This window comes from Astatotilapia calliptera, chromosome 8, assembly GCF_964374335.1.
Source record: "Astatotilapia calliptera chromosome 8, fAstCal68.1, whole genome shotgun sequence".
NCBI lineage: Eukaryota > Metazoa > Chordata > Actinopteri > Cichliformes > Cichlidae > Astatotilapia > Astatotilapia calliptera.
In genome coordinates, this window is record NC_137429.1 from 16,034,429 (window position 1) to 16,051,151 (window position 16,723).

Genomic DNA, 16,723 nt, shown 5'->3' on the forward strand with positions numbered 1-16,723 from the left:
CCGACTATGGAACGGAGCACTTGTCAGCCACCTCCTGTACATGGATGACATCAAGCTGTATGCCAAGAGTGAACGAGACATCGATTCACTGATCCACACTACCAGGCTATACAGCAATGACATTGGAATGTCGTTCGGACTGGAGAAGTGTAGTCGGATGGTAACAAAGAGAGGGAAGGTAGTCAGAACTGAGGGGATTGAACTACCAGAAGGCAACATTGCAGACATAGAGGACAGTTACAAGTACCTGGGGATCCCGCAGGCAAATGGGAACCATGAAGAGGCCGCTAGAAAGGCTGCAACCACCAAGTACCTGCAGAGGGTCAGGCAAGTCCTGAGGAGTCAGCTGAATGGTAAGAACAAGATCCGGGCCATCAACACATACGCCCTGCCCGTGATCAGGTACCCTGCTGGGGTAATAGGCTGGCCAAAGGAGGAGATAGAAGCCACTGACATAAAGACAAGAAAGCTCCTGACCATGCATGGAGGGTTTCACCCCAAGTCCAGCACCCTGAGGCTGTACGCTAAGCGGAAGGAAGGGGGCCGGGGACTGGTGAGTGTCAGCACCACAGTCCAGGATGAGACAAGGAACATCCAAGAATACATTGGGAAGATGGCCCCAACTGACCGAGTGCTCAGTGAATACCTCAGGCAGCAGAAACCCAAGAAAGAGGAGGGAGACGAGGAAGCATCATGGAAGGACAGGCCCCTGCACGGTATGTACCACCGGCAGATAGAGGAGGTGGCTGATATCCAGAAATCCTACCAGTGGCTGGACAAAGCTGGACTGAAAGACAGCACAGAGGCACTAATCATGGCAGCACAAGAACAAGCTCTGAGTACAAGATCCATAGAGGCTGGGGTCTATCACACCAGGCAAGACCCCAGGTGCAGGCTGTGTAAAGATGCCCCAGAGACAATCCAGCACATAACAGCAGGGTGCAAGATGCTAGCAGGCAAGGTATACATGGAACGCCATAACCAAGTGGCCGGCATAGTGTACAGGAACATCTGTGCCGAGTATAACCTAGAAGTCCCGAGGTCAAAATGGGAGATGCCCCCAAGGGTGGTGGAGAATGACCGAGCTAAGATCCTGTGGGACTTCCAGATACAGACGGACAAAATGGTGGTGGCTAACCAACCGGACATAGTGGTGGTAGACAAACAGAAGAAGACGGCCGTAGTGATTGATGTAGCGGTTCCGAATGACAGCAATATCAGGAAGAAGGAACACGAGAAGCTGGAGAAATACCAAGGGCTCAGAGAAGAGCTCGAGAGGATGTGGAGGGTGAAGGTAACGGTGGTCCCCGTGGTAATCGGAGCACTAGGTGCGGTGACTCCCAAGCTAGGCGAGTGGCTCCAGCAGATCCCGGGAATAACATCGGAGATCTCTGTCCAGAAGAGCGCAGTCCTGGGAACAGCTAAGATACTGCGCAGGACCCTCAAGCTCCCAGGCCTCTGGTAGAGGACCCGAGCTTGAAGGATAAACCGCCCGCAGGGGCGTGCTGGGTGTTTTTTTTATATATACATATATATATATATATATATATATAGATATATAGATATATATCTATATATCTATATATAATGACGTAATGACGTAATCACACTTAAAATGCGTACTTCAAGCGTGCAGACCCTGAATTGGGACACAGCCTTAGTGTGTGTTTTTGTTCCCCCCCCCCTATTGTGTGTAAATGGTTTGGCCAAATCATTATAAAAGCTACCCTCATGTGTCTTTGTAATTAGGTCAGTTTGTGAGTTAAGTTGTGTCTCACTTTGTTTTGTTTAAGCTTCTGTAAATTCCTTTTTGTAGAGTTATATTTAGTTGACCTCTTTTATGGGCCTGCTAAGTATGTTTTTGAATTTTGTTAATTTTGGACTTTTTGAGGGTTAAAATAAAGAAAACCCTTTTTGAAGATACTTTTTTGCCTGTGTCCTCTTTGCTTTGGCTGCTTGGTCCCTCACAAAGAACATTAAAAGCTCTTCTTTGGATGTTGGCTGACTTCTGTTCTCTGTCAAGGTGATCCCACACTGCTTCAATAATGTCGAGGTCCGGGCTCTGGAGGAATAAGGAAATATTTTGTTCTATCCCTGTCAAACTGTCATCATTGGCATTTTTCATAAATTCAGCAAAGAAATGTTTTTTAACCGTAAATTGATGGCACACTGTCATATCTTCATTAATAGTACCGTTCCTGACTTGAATACAACTAGCTTTTCTGCTTTACCACAACCAGTTATGCCTGAGGTGGATCTGAATCCTCCGTTGGACACAGTACAACGGTCTTTGTCCGCCTCTAGTGTGCACATAAATTTGTCTTTAGGCAGAAACATACTGATAAGAGCTGGATCCCCCCTCGTAAGGAGGTCACTGGCTCAATTGAGCTGTGCAGAGCTGCTGGAATCCGTGTCATTATGATCACTGGTTAGTGTCATGGAGAGCTTTTTTATTATACCATTCTTATAATCAGAAAATCGGATCTTTCTGTTCTGCTAATACACAATCATACAAAGTTGTTTTTATTCTCCGGAAACTGTCCTTTTTACAAGGTTTCCACTCATTTTCTCCTTCTCCATGTGTCAGGTGACAACAAGGGAACTGCTATCGCTATCTGCCGTCGCATTGGCATCTTCGGCGAGGACGAGGATGTCTCCGGCAGGGCCTACACCGGACGTGAGTTTGATGATCTGCCTCTCCACGAGCAGTCCGAGGCTGTGCGCAGGGCTTGCTGCTTTGCCCGTGTGGAGCCGTCCCACAAGTCCAAGATCGTTGAGTTCCTCCAGAGTTATGATGACATCACTGCCATGGTAAGAGCCCAGCAGTGCAGGATGCAAACTAAACCTGTTACCGACACAGAGGTTGTGTTAAAGTGTTGTCTGGTGGTTGGTTTGTCTAATGCATACTTCATCTCCTCCAACCGCAGACTGGTGATGGTGTGAACGATGCCCCTGCCCTGAAGAAGGCCGAGATCGGCATCGCCATGGGCTCTGGCACTGCCGTTGCCAAGTCTGCCTCTGAGATGGTCCTGGCTGACGACAACTTCTCTTCCATTGTGGCTGCTGTTGAGGAGGGCAGAGCTATCTACAACAACATGAAGCAGTTCATCCGCTACCTCATCTCCTCCAACGTTGGTGAGGTCGTCTGGTGAGTGACCTGTTTGACACACACTCTGTACAGCTACACATCTTTCTTTTTGTCTCTGGCTTAACTTCAGCCCATTACCCTCCCTCAGTATCTTCCTTACCGCTGCTCTGGGTCTGCCCGAAGCTCTGATCCCCGTCCAGCTGCTCTGGGTCAACTTGGTGACTGATGGTCTGCCCGCCACTGCTCTGGGCTTCAACCCACCTGATCTGGACATCATGGGCAAACCCCCACGCTCCCCCAAGGAGCCTCTGATCTGGCTGTTCTTCAGATACATGGCCATTGGTGGTAAGTGGAACTGGGTGAGTTTGTATGGATTTTGATTGAAAGTAGGTACAACAGTTGTCTACACTGACACGATCCACCTACACTAACAGGATATGTCGGTGCTGCCACTGTTGGTGGCGCTGCCTGGTGGTTCATCTACAACCCCACTGGCCCCGGGGTCACCTACTATCAGCTGGTGAGTGTTTTTCCTGTTGCTTTCCACTAAACACAGATGTAGACATTTACTGATCTTCCTATCCGTGCAGTCACACTTCATGCAGTGCCACGATGAGAACGAGGACTTTGAAGGCCTGGAATGTGAAATCTTTGAGGCTGCTCCTCCCATGACCATGGCCCTGTCTGTACTGGTCACCATTGAGATGTGCAATGCTCTTAACAGGTACTTCTTTGAATGTGATAGAGGAGGATGTAGCTTGTAAAAAAAAAAAGGTTTCTTCATGCAACAGATATATTCTGCTCTCACATCTCTTCTTCTTCTTCCTCTTCAAGCTTGTCTGAGAATCAGTCTCTGGTGCGCATGCCCCCATGGAGCAACTTCTGGCTGCTCTCTGCCATGACCCTGTCCATGTCCCTGCACTTCATGATCATCTATGTTGATCCTCTCCCTGTGAGTCAGAAGTTCAGTTTGAAAATCTTTTTTGTTTTAGAAGCTCTAGTTTATGTGGATTTCCTCCGTGGGGTTCAGCTTCATCTGACTTCCATTCTTTTCCTCTCAAGATGATCTTCAAGTTGACCCATCTGTCAGTGGAGCAGTGGCTGGTGGTCCTGAAACTTTCCTTCCCCGTCATTGCCATTGATGAGGTGCTGAAGTTCTTCGCCCGCAACTATGTTGAAGGTAAGCAGCACTTTTATAAATCCACAAGAACAAAAATAAACAGAGATCTGTCCCAGTTCCTAAGATAACAGATAATAGTTTTACTTAATCATTCATGCATTACTACCATCATCTTTTCAGACTATTTATTAATATTTTAACTTATTAAAATTAACCTAGCCTTTATCTAATTTCATTTTAATTCAATCAGGTTTGATTCTGTGTTTTTAATCTGCCTGTTTTCACTTCTCTCCATTCATCATTAACTCACGTAACCCGTTTGTTTTTGTCCATTTCCAGCTTAAATTCAGCCAACCCATCACCATTAACCTGTAACTAAACCAAGGTATTCCAAGGCTCACACTGCAGTGTGTAGCGCTGTGTAGAGACTGTTTGTCTGTTTGTGTATTTGTTGCTATTTCAATGTGTTCAAGCTGTTATCAGACTCACTGTGACCTCCGGGGTCTCCTCACTACTCATTCATTGAAAATCAAATTGAAAAACATTGGGTATCATGACTTCTGTATGGGGAGACCCTCGAGTGTGTTGATCTGAGGTTTCTGTTTATTGGTTTTTGTTTTTTTCTTCGTGAGATCACCGTGAGCAGGTGAGTAGATCACTTTGTATCTCACCAAGGTTACCTTTTATAATCATTATATAAACATTAAACAAATGTTTTTTCTTAGCACTTTATGATATAGCTGTAAGCAGATAAAAGGTCTGTGTGAGTATTAATTGTTCCCTTTGTCAACAGATTTTACTCTTAATCTCTTTTACTGTTAGCATTATGTGTAGTTTTTTCCTCTAGAGCTGCAATAAACTCCAAAATAATTTATTACATGTTTATATGAAGCTTATAAATAATAACAGTGACTTTTTCATAAAGTAAGCCCCACATTTAAAATGCTCTCCCTTGTAAATAAAGGCTTAAATTGTCTTAAACTTCTTAAACTAGCTTATATTTCTGAAAGAAAGTCATACTGTGAAACTGTTCTTTGTTCTCCTTATGAAGACAAATTGGGGATGTAGCTTTTTTTATGTTTAAACCCTCAAACTCTGGAACCTACCTTCAAATATGAAGTCTAACAATAATTTCAAGCAGTTCTTAAAATGCACCTTTTTAATGAGACATTTAGCTAATGTTTCCACTAAATAATAGATCGCTATACAGCCTACGAGTGAGCTCAGCCACATTTAGTGGTCTGGTAAATAAAGAGCATGTGCATTTTGTCTTTGTCAGTATCATGTTGGCCTCCTACTTCTGTCGTGTCAAAGTTTGTTTGTTTTCATATTTCTGTTTATATTCAACAGGATTTTGTGCAGAATTTAATTTTATGTATTGCTTACGGATAAAGTGCTTAAGAAATTTAAGAAAACACAACTATTTTACAAATCTGTAAAGTTTTTACATTTCTTTGGGGGGTTTAACCAAGTTCATGTTCTAATTTGAGCCAACACACCAGACCTGACTGAGAAGTCAAAAGCTAAGTGAGGGTAACTGTGGTTCAGGGGATTGGGAAGCGCTTCTGTAACCGGAAGATCGCCAGTTCGATCCCTGGGCTCTCTGTTCTGGTTGTTGTGTCCTTGGGCAAGACACTTTACCCTACCGGTGTTGGCCAGAGGGGCCGATGGCGCGATATGGCAGCCTCGCTTCTGTCAGCCTGTCCCAGGGCAGCTGTGGCTACAACCGTAGCTGCCTCCACCAGTGTGTGAATGTGAGAGTGAATGAATAGTGGCATTGTAAAGCGCTTTGGGTGCCTTGAAAAGCGTTATATAAATCCAATCCATTATTATTAAACACTGAAGCTAATTTTCTGTTCAGCAATGTAAAAAAATAACTGTACTGGCAAAAAAGTAAGTAAAGTCCTCAGTAAGTAACTGGCATTTGAAGTAATAATGTGCTTTATTATTTTGTAAAACAGTAAATTTATAAATACAGGAATGACAATATTTCTTTTTTAGCATCAAAAATATCATTTTGATTAAAGGGCTTGTGTATAAAGGCTGATTAACCAGACCAGAAATATTAAAAAATATTTTAGTAAACTAACAAAACTGTTAATTTAGGGCAGCTGACCACCCTTACCTTGGTGGTCTTATAAATTTTTAAGCACTGTGTATTTGTGTGTGTGTGTGTGTGTGTGCGCGCGCGCAGGTGTCTGTTTATATGTATGTATTTCTGATGCATTGCTTGTATTTTGTAGTTTTAATATGTTTTTATGCTTGTGACGTCCTTTGATCCTCTGCATGCCATATTGAGCTGTACACAAACTGAATTTTGTGAAGCCCTGTCACTTTAAGTTTGAGAGATGCTATCAAAGTGTCATTCTTCTTATCACACGAGAAATCACGTAGTTTTCCTTTGTTTACCAAATCACGTGTCTCTGGTCTCTGCAGCAGGTACAGAAGTTAAATAGAGATGTAGAAGAAGAGGATCTTCAGGGCTGAAGAGAAAGAAGCAGAGGAGAGAGAAAGATCACAGCCAAAGAGGGGAGCCATAAAGAAGAAAAAGACTGAAAAAAGAAAACCTTATGGAAAAAAAAAAACCAATAAAATTTGTTTAAAATCTGCAATAAAAATAGTCTCTGTATAAGGAAGGAGATTGAATTAAAATGAGGGGAAGTATCCTGATTAACCAGATAAAGCAGTAATATTTAAGATTTTATTCTAAGAAGTAAAGTATGTATTAAAGGTGATTATTTTTTTTGTTAACCTTGGATATTCTCAGCTGTTGTGTTTTTGCGTCCTCTGTCCATTTTCATATGACTGACTTTCCAGCTCATTACTTTGATTCTAGTCTTCGTTGCTCGTGTCTTGTGCAGCCTCCCTGCTTTAGCTGGGCTCTGTACAGTGTGGTGTAGGGTTGTTTAAAATGACTTCATATGGGCAGAAAAACCACTTGCTTTCAGCCGCCAGCGCTCTCTATGACCATGCGGTCAGCGGACTCAGTTGGAGGTCTCGTGACATAAAATGGGCATGTCTACTCAGTCACAACACTTTTGGTCTTATATATTGTTTACTTGATAAGCTGCAATAAAGTGATGATTAAAAACTTGTGAATTTATTGTGGAGCATGTTGTTATTGGGAGTAAATTTAGATGACCTCCTCTGGAAATGCCACGAGGATGAGTGATTACAGTGTTCAACATCCATACATATTAAATGTGAGTCAAACCATTTTAATTTTATAGCAACTATTTTGGTTTTTTTAGCCCATGACGGGTTTTTTTTGTTTTTCGCTTCTGCTGTTTAAGCGTGGCTCAGCGACAGTCATCAGTCTTTGGTTTGCACGGCGAATTCCAGAAACCCCCGGATCCATTAGATGAGGGTCCTGAACGGTATGTCAACGTCCTTCATCTGCTTTTCATAGTCTTCATCAAACAGCTTTGATTGCTCAGCTGTGAAATGGTTTTTCCAGTCACCCACTTCACCTGCATATGAAAAGGAAGACAATTTTGTTAAGTTGGAAAATTTATGCTAACGCCTCTATCAATGTTTTTGTTTTTTTTGTTTTTTTGCACAAATGAATAACTGACTGGTGCTTAAAAAATGTTTTCCAAAACAGTCATATGTAATGCCCACACAGTGTCTCATTTACCGCTAATACATTTATTAAATTATAACATGTAACATACAACATGCGTGTAAACACTGTTCACATTTTGTATCACTGTGGATTTTAAATCAAAAACTGCAAAGTGCAGAATTCCAGCTTGAACTGCTCCGGATGTTTTTCAGCCATTTTTATATGTAGTCATTAGATGATTGATTGACAAGCAGTTTCTTGAGGCCATGAAATTTCAGAACTTATCAAACAATCCTTTTATTTAAAATCATGTACGTTTGTTAAACTCATTTTAAGCCTGTGAAAATGTGAGGTTATCTGTATGACTAGCTGTAATGTTTAGCCCCATACTTTTTTAAAAACCTGGACGTCTGCATTTCAGTTACATCTTGACTGTTTGAGTTAAGATCCACTGTGATGTGTACAGAGGTAAAACTCCCAAAACTGTATCTTTGTTTATAGATGTAATTATATTGTGCTGATTAAATACTTAATGACTGGTTTGTTAAAAGTGAGGGGGAAAAACTGACCATATAATTGTTGCAGAAGCCCAGGCTAACGATGCCTTGTTTGAACTAAAAATCCTCCAAAACTTTAAATCGACTCTAGTTAATATCTGCCAACAGACTTATTCATTTGAGTGTTAAGTTGTTGTAATGTATAAATAAAATAGAAGCGAGAGCTCAAAATCCAGGGACCTCTAGGGGGTGCCCCTGCACTGAAGGACAGGTAGCAGAGCAGTAATTGCTGCCTTTGAGGAGCTCAGACTGTTCACAAGTTGATTTAACCTTGTGACATTATTACATGAAGATATTTGTGTGTCTGAGACAAATATAGGTGTTCATGACATTTTAACTGCCCTACGTAAGGCACTCACTGGCGACTGAGATTGACTTTCCTGCATATCTTTAATTTAATAGTGCACCTTTTCTCATGAAAGGAGAGATGGACTTGTCAAACACCACAGATGGAACGCAGGAGTAGTTGGCCATCGGGTTCTCCTTCATGTTTTTAAAGGAGGTGAGCTCCACGATTTGGCTGACGACCTCATCGGAGACCGACAAGTCCAGGTACTTCATGATGCGCTCCACTTCACGCCGAGGATTCTGGGAAAATAAATGTGACAGAGTATGTGCGGAGATTATTAATTTTTAAAATTCATTACAGATGTTCAAACAGATAAAACAAGAGGGGGTGTCACCACATTACGACTGAAAACAGCAAATACCTGAAGGTAACGGAAAAAGTAAAATCATAAGAAGTGATAAACAAAACACTGCAAACCGGTGAGGAGAGATTACATAACGGAAATCAAATTGGGAGAAGCTGTTAAATGGGAGTTCTTCCTCCTCACTGTGGACAACTGCTCACAGCAGATCATTGCCCTGTTGGGTTTCTCTCTCTAACACTTCAGGGTATTTAGCTTACAATATAAAGTATGCTGATATTTATGAATTGACTGGTCATGTGAAAAAGGATGTTTATCACGGGATTCTGTGCAGTCCTGTGAAAAACTAAGTACACCTTTACTGCTTCAGTTGGTAGAAGCAAGCTAATTAAATGCGCTTGATTAACTGATCTTCAGGAAGTGTGAGCACCTCTATAAAAGGTTTGCAAATACAGCATATCAACAGAAAACACCTCATACCAACTGTTAAGTAATCTACAGTTAAATGTGAAGCCATCTGTCCAATAGGTAAAGTTTCACTGAAATTAGATCATGCAAAAGGACAATGGCCACAAGCACAGCAGCAAATCTACCACAAAAGGGCTGGGAAAGAAAAGAATAAAGGTAAGCAATGGCCCGATCAAAGTCCACACCTCAAACTAACTGAAACCTGGGTTTAAATAAAGGTCTGCAAACATCAATGAACTAAAGCAACGCTGTAAGAAGGGTCCAAAAGTCTTCCATAACGATGTGAGAGACCGATAAGGTCATACAGAAAACCTTCACTTCAGGTTATTGATGCTAAAGGTGCTTCTACAAGCAACTGAATCACTGGGTGTTTTCCACAGGACTGTGCAGTCCAACTTTCTCTGTCGTGCAACTAATACATATATACAGTTCTTTGAACAATATCTCAAAGTATTTTTTTAATTTATATTGAATGTCTTTTAAGAGTATGGTACATTTGTTTTTAAATCTTCAGAAATAGGAGATTTGCCGGTAGTCACATTGTTTACAAAAAAATCTGCTCTTTCTTTTCAGCTGTATGTCAGACAGTTGGCATTACTTTTCTTTTTTTCCTTTATACATGAAGCTGGTCTAAATCTGCGTCTATAACAAGGCTTCCTAATCATTCAATCTCAGCTTTACATATGAGATCAAAGGAATGCGCTGCGTTTATTACGTTTGCTTTGAAGAAGGTTGTGCAACATGCTTTGGTTATAATCCACGTGTTCTCCTCACCTCTTTCATGTCCTCGTAGAAGAGGTACAGAATATTCCTCTTTTCTCGCTCCAGCCAGTAACCTTTCACATGATCATACCAGGAGCCCCATGACACTGTAGAAGCAGAGCAAAGGCCATTCATTCAAGCAGCTTTGATGAAAACATTTCTCCTACTCCAGTCCAGGTTTATGCTGAGTGTATGTTTATATTTACGGCTATCGTAAAGCCTCATTAACAGCTTAACATCAACATTTATGACAGTAGGTATTTTAGTAACTGTCGGCTGATAAGAGACTGATAAACTTGACCACCTTTAATGACTTTACAGCTGTGTAACTGCAGAGCTGATGAATTATTGCAAAGTGATGAATTATGATTACATAATTCATCATTTCTTTATTTTATACTAGGAAAATTAAAAGTACGTACAGTGACTTATTGACAGATGTGTCATTCTGACTAGCTTTAATATCAATATTTGGTATGACCACCTTTATTCTAGCTCAGCATTCAACACCATAATACCACAACAACTCATCTGTAAACTGGACAGACTGGGCCTCAGCACCTCCCTCTGCAACTGGCTGCTGGATTTCCTCAGCCAGAGGCCTCAAGCGGTGCGAGTGGGCAACAAGGTCTCAAACAGCATCACCCTGAGCACGGGGGCTCCACAAGGCTGTGTGCTCAGTCCTCTGCTCTTCACCCTGTTGACACATGACTGCACACCAACCTACAGCTCCAACCACCTTGTGAAGTTTGCGGACGACACAACGCTGGTGGGGCTCATCACCAAGGGCGATGAGACCCACTACAGGAAAGAGGTTGAGCTCCTGACCACGTGGTGCAGAGACAACAACCTCCTGCTAAATGTCAGTAAGACCAAGGAGATTATTGTCAACTTCCAGAGAGGCCACACCTGTCACCCCCCATTGACCATCGACGGCGCTGCGGTGGAGAGGGTGAGCAGCACCAAGTTCCTGGGGGTGCACATCAGTGAGGACCTCTCTTGGACCACCAGCACAGCATCACTGGCCAAGAAAGCACAACAGCGCCTCTACTTCCTGCGCAAACTCAAGCGGGCAAGTGCTCCACCACCCATCCTGACTACATTCCACAGAGGAACTATTGAAAGTATCCTCTCCAGCTGCATCACTGTGTGGGGCGGTAGCTGCACTGACTATAACAGGAAAGCTCTACAACGCATTGTGAGAACAGCTGAGAGGATAGTTGGTGTACCACTCCCCTCCCTGCAAGACATTTACACCACTCGCCTCACCCGCAAAGCCATCACAATTGTCAACGATGCAACCCACCCCGCGCACTGTCTGTTCAGCCTCCTGCCCTCTGGAAAGAGATACAGAAGTCTCCGCTCCCGCACTACCAGGCTCACCAACAGCTTCATCCACCAGGCTGTGAGACTGCTGAACTCTCTTCCCTCCCAGCTCCCAGCCAGCAGAATCACCAGATTGGCAGAAGTATAGTAGACAGATTGGACTCTACCCCCCCCACCCACGCACACTCTCCAACAAGGAAACACTCTCTGAACCAAGAACTGAAAACATTCCTGACTTGTATTGCAATTGCACACACCTGCTGCTATATATATATATTTTAGTATTCTTTTAGCACTATTTATATTATTATATTACTATTTATTACCTTATTGTTAGGGCTGTTTTTGTTTTTGTTGTGCATCTGCACCTTATTGTTGTCAATGCCTACGCATGGGACAGTGTGAAACGTAATTTCAATTCCTTTGTATGGCAAGTACATTTGAAGAAATTGACAAATAAAAGTATTCTATTCTATTCTATTCTACAATACAGGCAGCTTAATTTCTTTCAGTAGTTTTCAAAGATACCGTACTTCTCTTGCTTTTTGAAGGACATTTAAAGATGTTGGCTTCCTTTTGTTTGGTTCTCTGACCTTCAGAAAACCTGAAGAACTATTGCTCAAGACCACTTAAAGTTAAAGGGCTCCTTGAAAGCAAAGCATAAAGAAATAAGGGTTGGGTCAAAAGTTTACACATCAGTACACATTTGCATGAACGGTACATGTTTTCAGTTCCTGGCAAACTGACAAGCCTCTGATTCTTATGAACAAGTTTCATGTTTGTGCCTTGAGCAGTCGAGCGCAACCAGTGAGCCAAGGTGGAATATGAGTTTATGCATGTAATGTTTGAACTTTGCCAGATTTTAGATCTGATTTTACCTGATGAACCTGCACACCCACTCCAATCCCTGGAGGTTATCAAAAGTAGCAAATCAGTCAAAGACTGACTGAACCAAAGTGCAGTCTGAGCTCCTCGGGAGGTCCTTCATATCAGCTGCTGTAAGCCCATTTAATGCACAGTACTAATAATATGAGTTTTCCAAAATGTTTGCATATTTTCATGTTAGTTACTGGGTGTTTTATTTATTCATAAATTATTAACTTTATTAGGAATTAATATTGTTTATGTCAGTGTTTATGGCATGTAAATGGCAATGTAATTTCCTGCAAACAAAGGATCTATCTTTGAATCTGATTAACTGACGGACCATTAAATTTGTTAAATAAATCAAGCCCAACGAAACCTATTATGTACATTTCCACCATATTGTGTTTTATGAAAGGCCACCTTTTTGTTCCCTAATCTTCACCAAACTGGCACAGATGCTTTAATATGTTCCAGTCAAATCAGCAGCAAAGCAGCCAAACTGGTTATATGTCACCAAGATTTTGATTTCTATCACAACTAAACACTCTCCTCTCAACAAGCTGAGAGGAGTCAGGTAATAATTCACTTTGCATTACCCAACCCAGTGACTTCATTTATAGGTAGTTAACATATATCCAATTGTTAATATAAAGACATTTCAAAAAGTTATCATTTAATGACCTTACAGCAACCATTTAAGTCTTTTTCTAAGGAAATCATTTTTTTTCCCATTCTGGAATGAATGCATTGAAATTTAATAAAGTTGTGTGATTGGTTTCATACTTACTTACAAAGCAAACTATGTTCCTAACAAGGCACATATGGTGGGAAAAAAAGCACAAAAGAAATAGCAGTAAAGAAGCAGCTTTTTTATGGCTGTCATGATGAAGAAATATTCCATTTATTTATATATTTTTTAAAAAAAGGTTACATTTTCATCCAGATCCTCCCAAGATATGCGCGCTACAGCCACTCAGGGTGCAACTAATCTTATCATGACCACTCAAGCATAAAAGGCAGTTACACAAGTTGTCATAGTTTCCATCCACCATCACATATTTTGTTCACAAAAGCCTCCAGGCAACCAAAGACGCTGCTTTGGTGGGTAAACATATAGGGCTATTGATGGCTTAGAATAGGTATGAGGACACAGAGGGAAATATACTTACGCTCTCCTTGCATAAACTTGTGGATGTAGCCACCAAAGGGCCCTGGCTCAGGCTGGCTCTGATTCATAAGATCAAAGTAGTAGTAGCTCACCAGGTTGTCTTTGGCATTGCGTGCCACGTAGATCACCTTCCCACATGATCAGGAGGAACACAAAAAGATATTCACAGTACAGAGAACATATTATTTGATGAGATTGTGTCTAGCATGGCATTCGTAACCTCCCACCTCATTTACGTGCCGTATCATGAACCTTTTACCTTCAAGCTGCATGAGTTTTCTGTCTAGTAAGAAGCAATAAAATGAGGAATTTCTACTCTCACTGAAGTCTGATAGACAAGAAGTCTCACCTTGCATTTGTTTTCCCAGAATCCAGGAGGCACCAGCTGAAAAGGAAGATGCGTCTTGATAACTCTCGGGGGATCCATTTTTTCCAGAAGATCAAGACCTGAGACATAAATCCAGGGAATTGGACACAGGAAAAACTTAACATGTGTATTCCATGATTTCTCATATATTCCAACCAATGGAAACTGCTTATTAGCATTGTTGAATTTACTTTTTTTTTAACATGGTTAAAATAACATTAAACAGGAGAAAAAGTTGACACGGCCATTTAACTTAAGGCAAATTTCCCAAAAAATGTGACAGCAGTATGAATTTAATTCAATTCAATTTTACTTAGCACCAAACCAGAGCAACTGTTGTCGTGATTTCTACTAAAATGACCGAATGACTCAGCATATTGTGAACTAATAGGATTTCACCTTATTCTGAGGTATTTGCAAGATCATTTGTAGTAGCCTACTACAAGAGAATGATATCATCCAGCTATTTTGATGTAATGTCATTTAGCTCAGTGTTTTGTTATACAACCGTTTGCATTAACATGGAGCCTTCCAGGTATCTGTTCTTTGAATAACCAACCTGAATTAGAAGAAGTATATTTAAGTCCTGTTTTTACTTTTTCCCAGATGACTGAAAATGAATAAATACAATATAAAAATGTACCTGACAAAAATAACAAACACAGCAGGGGACCAAGTCTGGATAATCAAGGTAAGAACACCTGAAGTGATTAGAGACTGATGAAACATAGGCATGTTTTCTTGAGTCAACAGTCCAGGGGAGAGAAAGGGTGGGAGGGTAAAGTTCATTATTTTCTTTCTTGTATCTAATGGTTTGGATATAGTGGTAAGTCTAGCACCCCAGTACATTTAAGATTTCCTTTGACAGTAGTAACACTGACTGTTGTGCCAAAACCCTGCAGCAAAACACTACAGCTACTTTTTTAGCTGTCTGTGACTTATTGTTATAAACCTGCCTGTTAGTTCACCGTGACATGCTTGAAAGTTGGCTTCATTGTAAAAATTCAACTGGCTGGTATTAAAGTTTAGTCAAACACAAATATGGCTAATCTGTGTTGGAAAAGCACAGCTGCGTTCACTGAAATGACCCAACTACAGTAACTTTTGTTGATCGCCTACAGAACTCCAGTTCAAGTCTTTTCTTTGGAGGGATATGCTTATGGGTTGAGAACTCATTGACTCTGATTGGGGTGGGAAAAAAACGATCCGTTACAGAAACATTCCTCCTTGACTTGTTTTTGTGAGTTCTGACATGCTACAACTACATGTTAAACCTGCTGAGTCACAGTAGAGAATAAAAACATAGATAAAACACACACCTGAAGGGATGGGAGGTGGGGAGAAGAGCTCTAGGAATGGATTGCGGACAGGTGTGGGGGCTCGTTTGCAGGCCTCAGCATCTCCATTGTGAAGGAGCAGGTCAACAATTTCCTGGGTCCATGTAGTCCCTATGAGACAGAGACATCAAACGGTGCACTGCTAAATCTCACCACATTGAGTAAAAACATTAACAACAGTCCAACAAACGTCTTTTTTGACACCAGCTACTTAGTAGTGCCACATTACAGCAGATTCCACAGTCTAAAAAATTAGTCCAGAGACTGAAGGGCAGGAAAAGTAGCCTGTCTTTGTTGTTTGTTTGCTTAAATTATAACTCTCACACTTCATGAAGGCGTAATTACAGGATTAGTCTAGAGTTACTGGTGTTTTCCTTTATTGCCTGCTTGTTTAAGCAGTTACACACACACAATGTTTTGGTAGACTTAGTGGAAAAACTACTTAACAATCAAGTAATGGAAGAAGAAGAAAGCATTAACACCACAATGGAAAAATATTTCCTCACAAGTTAAAGTGCTGCATTAAAGAGAAAAGGGAAAGTGTGCTTCATTTTCTATGCTGTTTTGGCAGTGCAGTCCTGCATATTTTCATGTAACATCTGAATTTGCAACAGATAAGGAAAATGCACAGTATTTTTCTCCATACCCGTGAGTGGAAGTGTAAAGTGTTAGAAATGTAAGAACGCAAATAAAGCTGCTTGAGATCAGTACTTTGTGTCTAACACTGTTTCTGAGTACCTGCTTTGGGGTAGGCGGCGATGAGGAGGTCCGATGGATCGGGACGAAAAGCCCAGATGCTGTCCCAGTTGTTGGCGATGTAGTTCATGAGAGGCACTCCTCTGACTGGGATGAGAGGGAAGCGTGTGATGGAGGAGCTGGCCTTATGAATAGCCTCGTAAAAAGTCATTTCTTTCTCCTCTGACATTTTTTACACTGCCAAAAGCTGCCTCAAGGAAATCAAGAACAAAGAGCTAAAATCTGCCTCTTTTAAATTGAAGAGAAAAAAAAAACTTCAACAAACTCCCGAGGTCCTGCCTTCAGCTGTCTGTGTCAAACACTCACTGCTGATTTGCCGGTGAGCTGAGGAAGGAAAAAGGGAGGGTCTCGAAAAATCCTGCAACCCACAGAGAGGTGGACTTACATGTGGAGAGTACAAATGAAATGGATTTAAACTTCACAGTTAAATGTGTAACTCTGTGTAAAACACTCTGACCGCTTGCGTTTCTTGGTCTTTTAACATAGTTGTGTTGATTGATTCACACTTTTTAATCACAATCAGAAAATTAGTGGCCAATTTTTACAAAAGCACATTTGGACTTTGATCCTTCAAAGTAAACAAAATGTTGACCTAATTCCAGTAAAAGAGTGCATGGCAGGGGTCTCGTTTCATATTGTATTGTCTTACAAGAAGAAAAATGTTCTTGTGTAGACACGCTGCTGGAGATTTA

At 41.3% G+C, this 16,723-nt stretch overlaps 2 protein-coding genes across 3 annotated transcripts; one reads left to right on the forward strand and one right to left on the reverse strand.

Annotated features, from left to right (window-relative positions):
• The first annotated feature begins 2,299 nt into the window (after positions 1–2,299).
• On the forward strand, positions 2,300–7,307 carry LOC145430298 (sarcoplasmic/endoplasmic reticulum calcium ATPase 1-like). 2 transcript variants are annotated; one of them, XM_080305113.1, is made up of 10 exons: positions 2,300–2,428; positions 2,588–2,811; positions 2,928–3,148; positions 3,237–3,433; positions 3,523–3,608; positions 3,679–3,812; positions 3,923–4,040; positions 4,151–4,268; positions 4,548–4,593; positions 6,645–7,307. In XM_080305113.1, exons 1-9 carry the CDS (start codon positions 2,419–2,421, stop codon positions 4,550–4,552), a joined length of 1,113 nt encoding a protein of 370 aa, XP_080161239.1. In that variant the 5' UTR covers positions 2,300–2,418; the 3' UTR covers positions 4,553–4,593; positions 6,645–7,307. The 2 variants fall into 2 exon arrangements, with proteins under 2 accessions (XP_080161239.1, XP_080161238.1); XM_080305112.1 differs by lacking the exon at positions 4,548–4,593.
• LOC113019334 (sulfotransferase 1C1-like) lies at positions 7,308–16,438 on the reverse strand. Its single transcript, XM_026162964.2, has 7 exons — positions 16,014–16,438; positions 15,258–15,386; positions 13,921–14,018; positions 13,573–13,699; positions 10,223–10,317; positions 8,738–8,918; positions 7,308–7,678 (listed from the first exon to the last, which is right to left on the reverse strand). Exons 1-7 carry the CDS (start codon positions 16,198–16,200, stop codon positions 7,566–7,568), a joined length of 930 nt encoding a protein of 309 aa, XP_026018749.1. The 5' UTR covers positions 16,201–16,438; the 3' UTR covers positions 7,308–7,565.
• Between the last annotated feature and the right edge of the window lie 285 nt (positions 16,439–16,723).

Excerpts from the sequence above, each read along its gene's own strand:
- LOC113019334 (XM_026162964.2), bottom strand. The coding sequence starts at position 16,200 with ATGTCAGAGGAGAAAGAAATGACTTTTTACGAGGCTATTCATAAGGCC. Across the intron at positions 14,019-15,257 it reads CCCACCTCCCATCCCTTCAG|GTCTTGATCTTCTGGAAAAA; the intron begins GTGTGTGTTTTA and ends TTTATGTCTCAG. Across the intron at positions 10,318-13,572 it reads CAAGTTTATGCAAGGAGAGC|TGTCATGGGGCTCCTGGTAT; the intron begins GTAAGTATATTT and ends CTGCTTCTACAG.
- LOC145430298 (XM_080305112.1), top strand. Across the intron at positions 3,434-3,522 it reads CAGATACATGGCCATTGGTG|GATATGTCGGTGCTGCCACT; the intron begins GTAAGTGGAACT and ends CTACACTAACAG. Across the intron at positions 4,269-6,644 it reads CGCCCGCAACTATGTTGAAG|CAGGTACAGAAGTTAAATAG; the intron begins GTAAGCAGCACT and ends TGGTCTCTGCAG.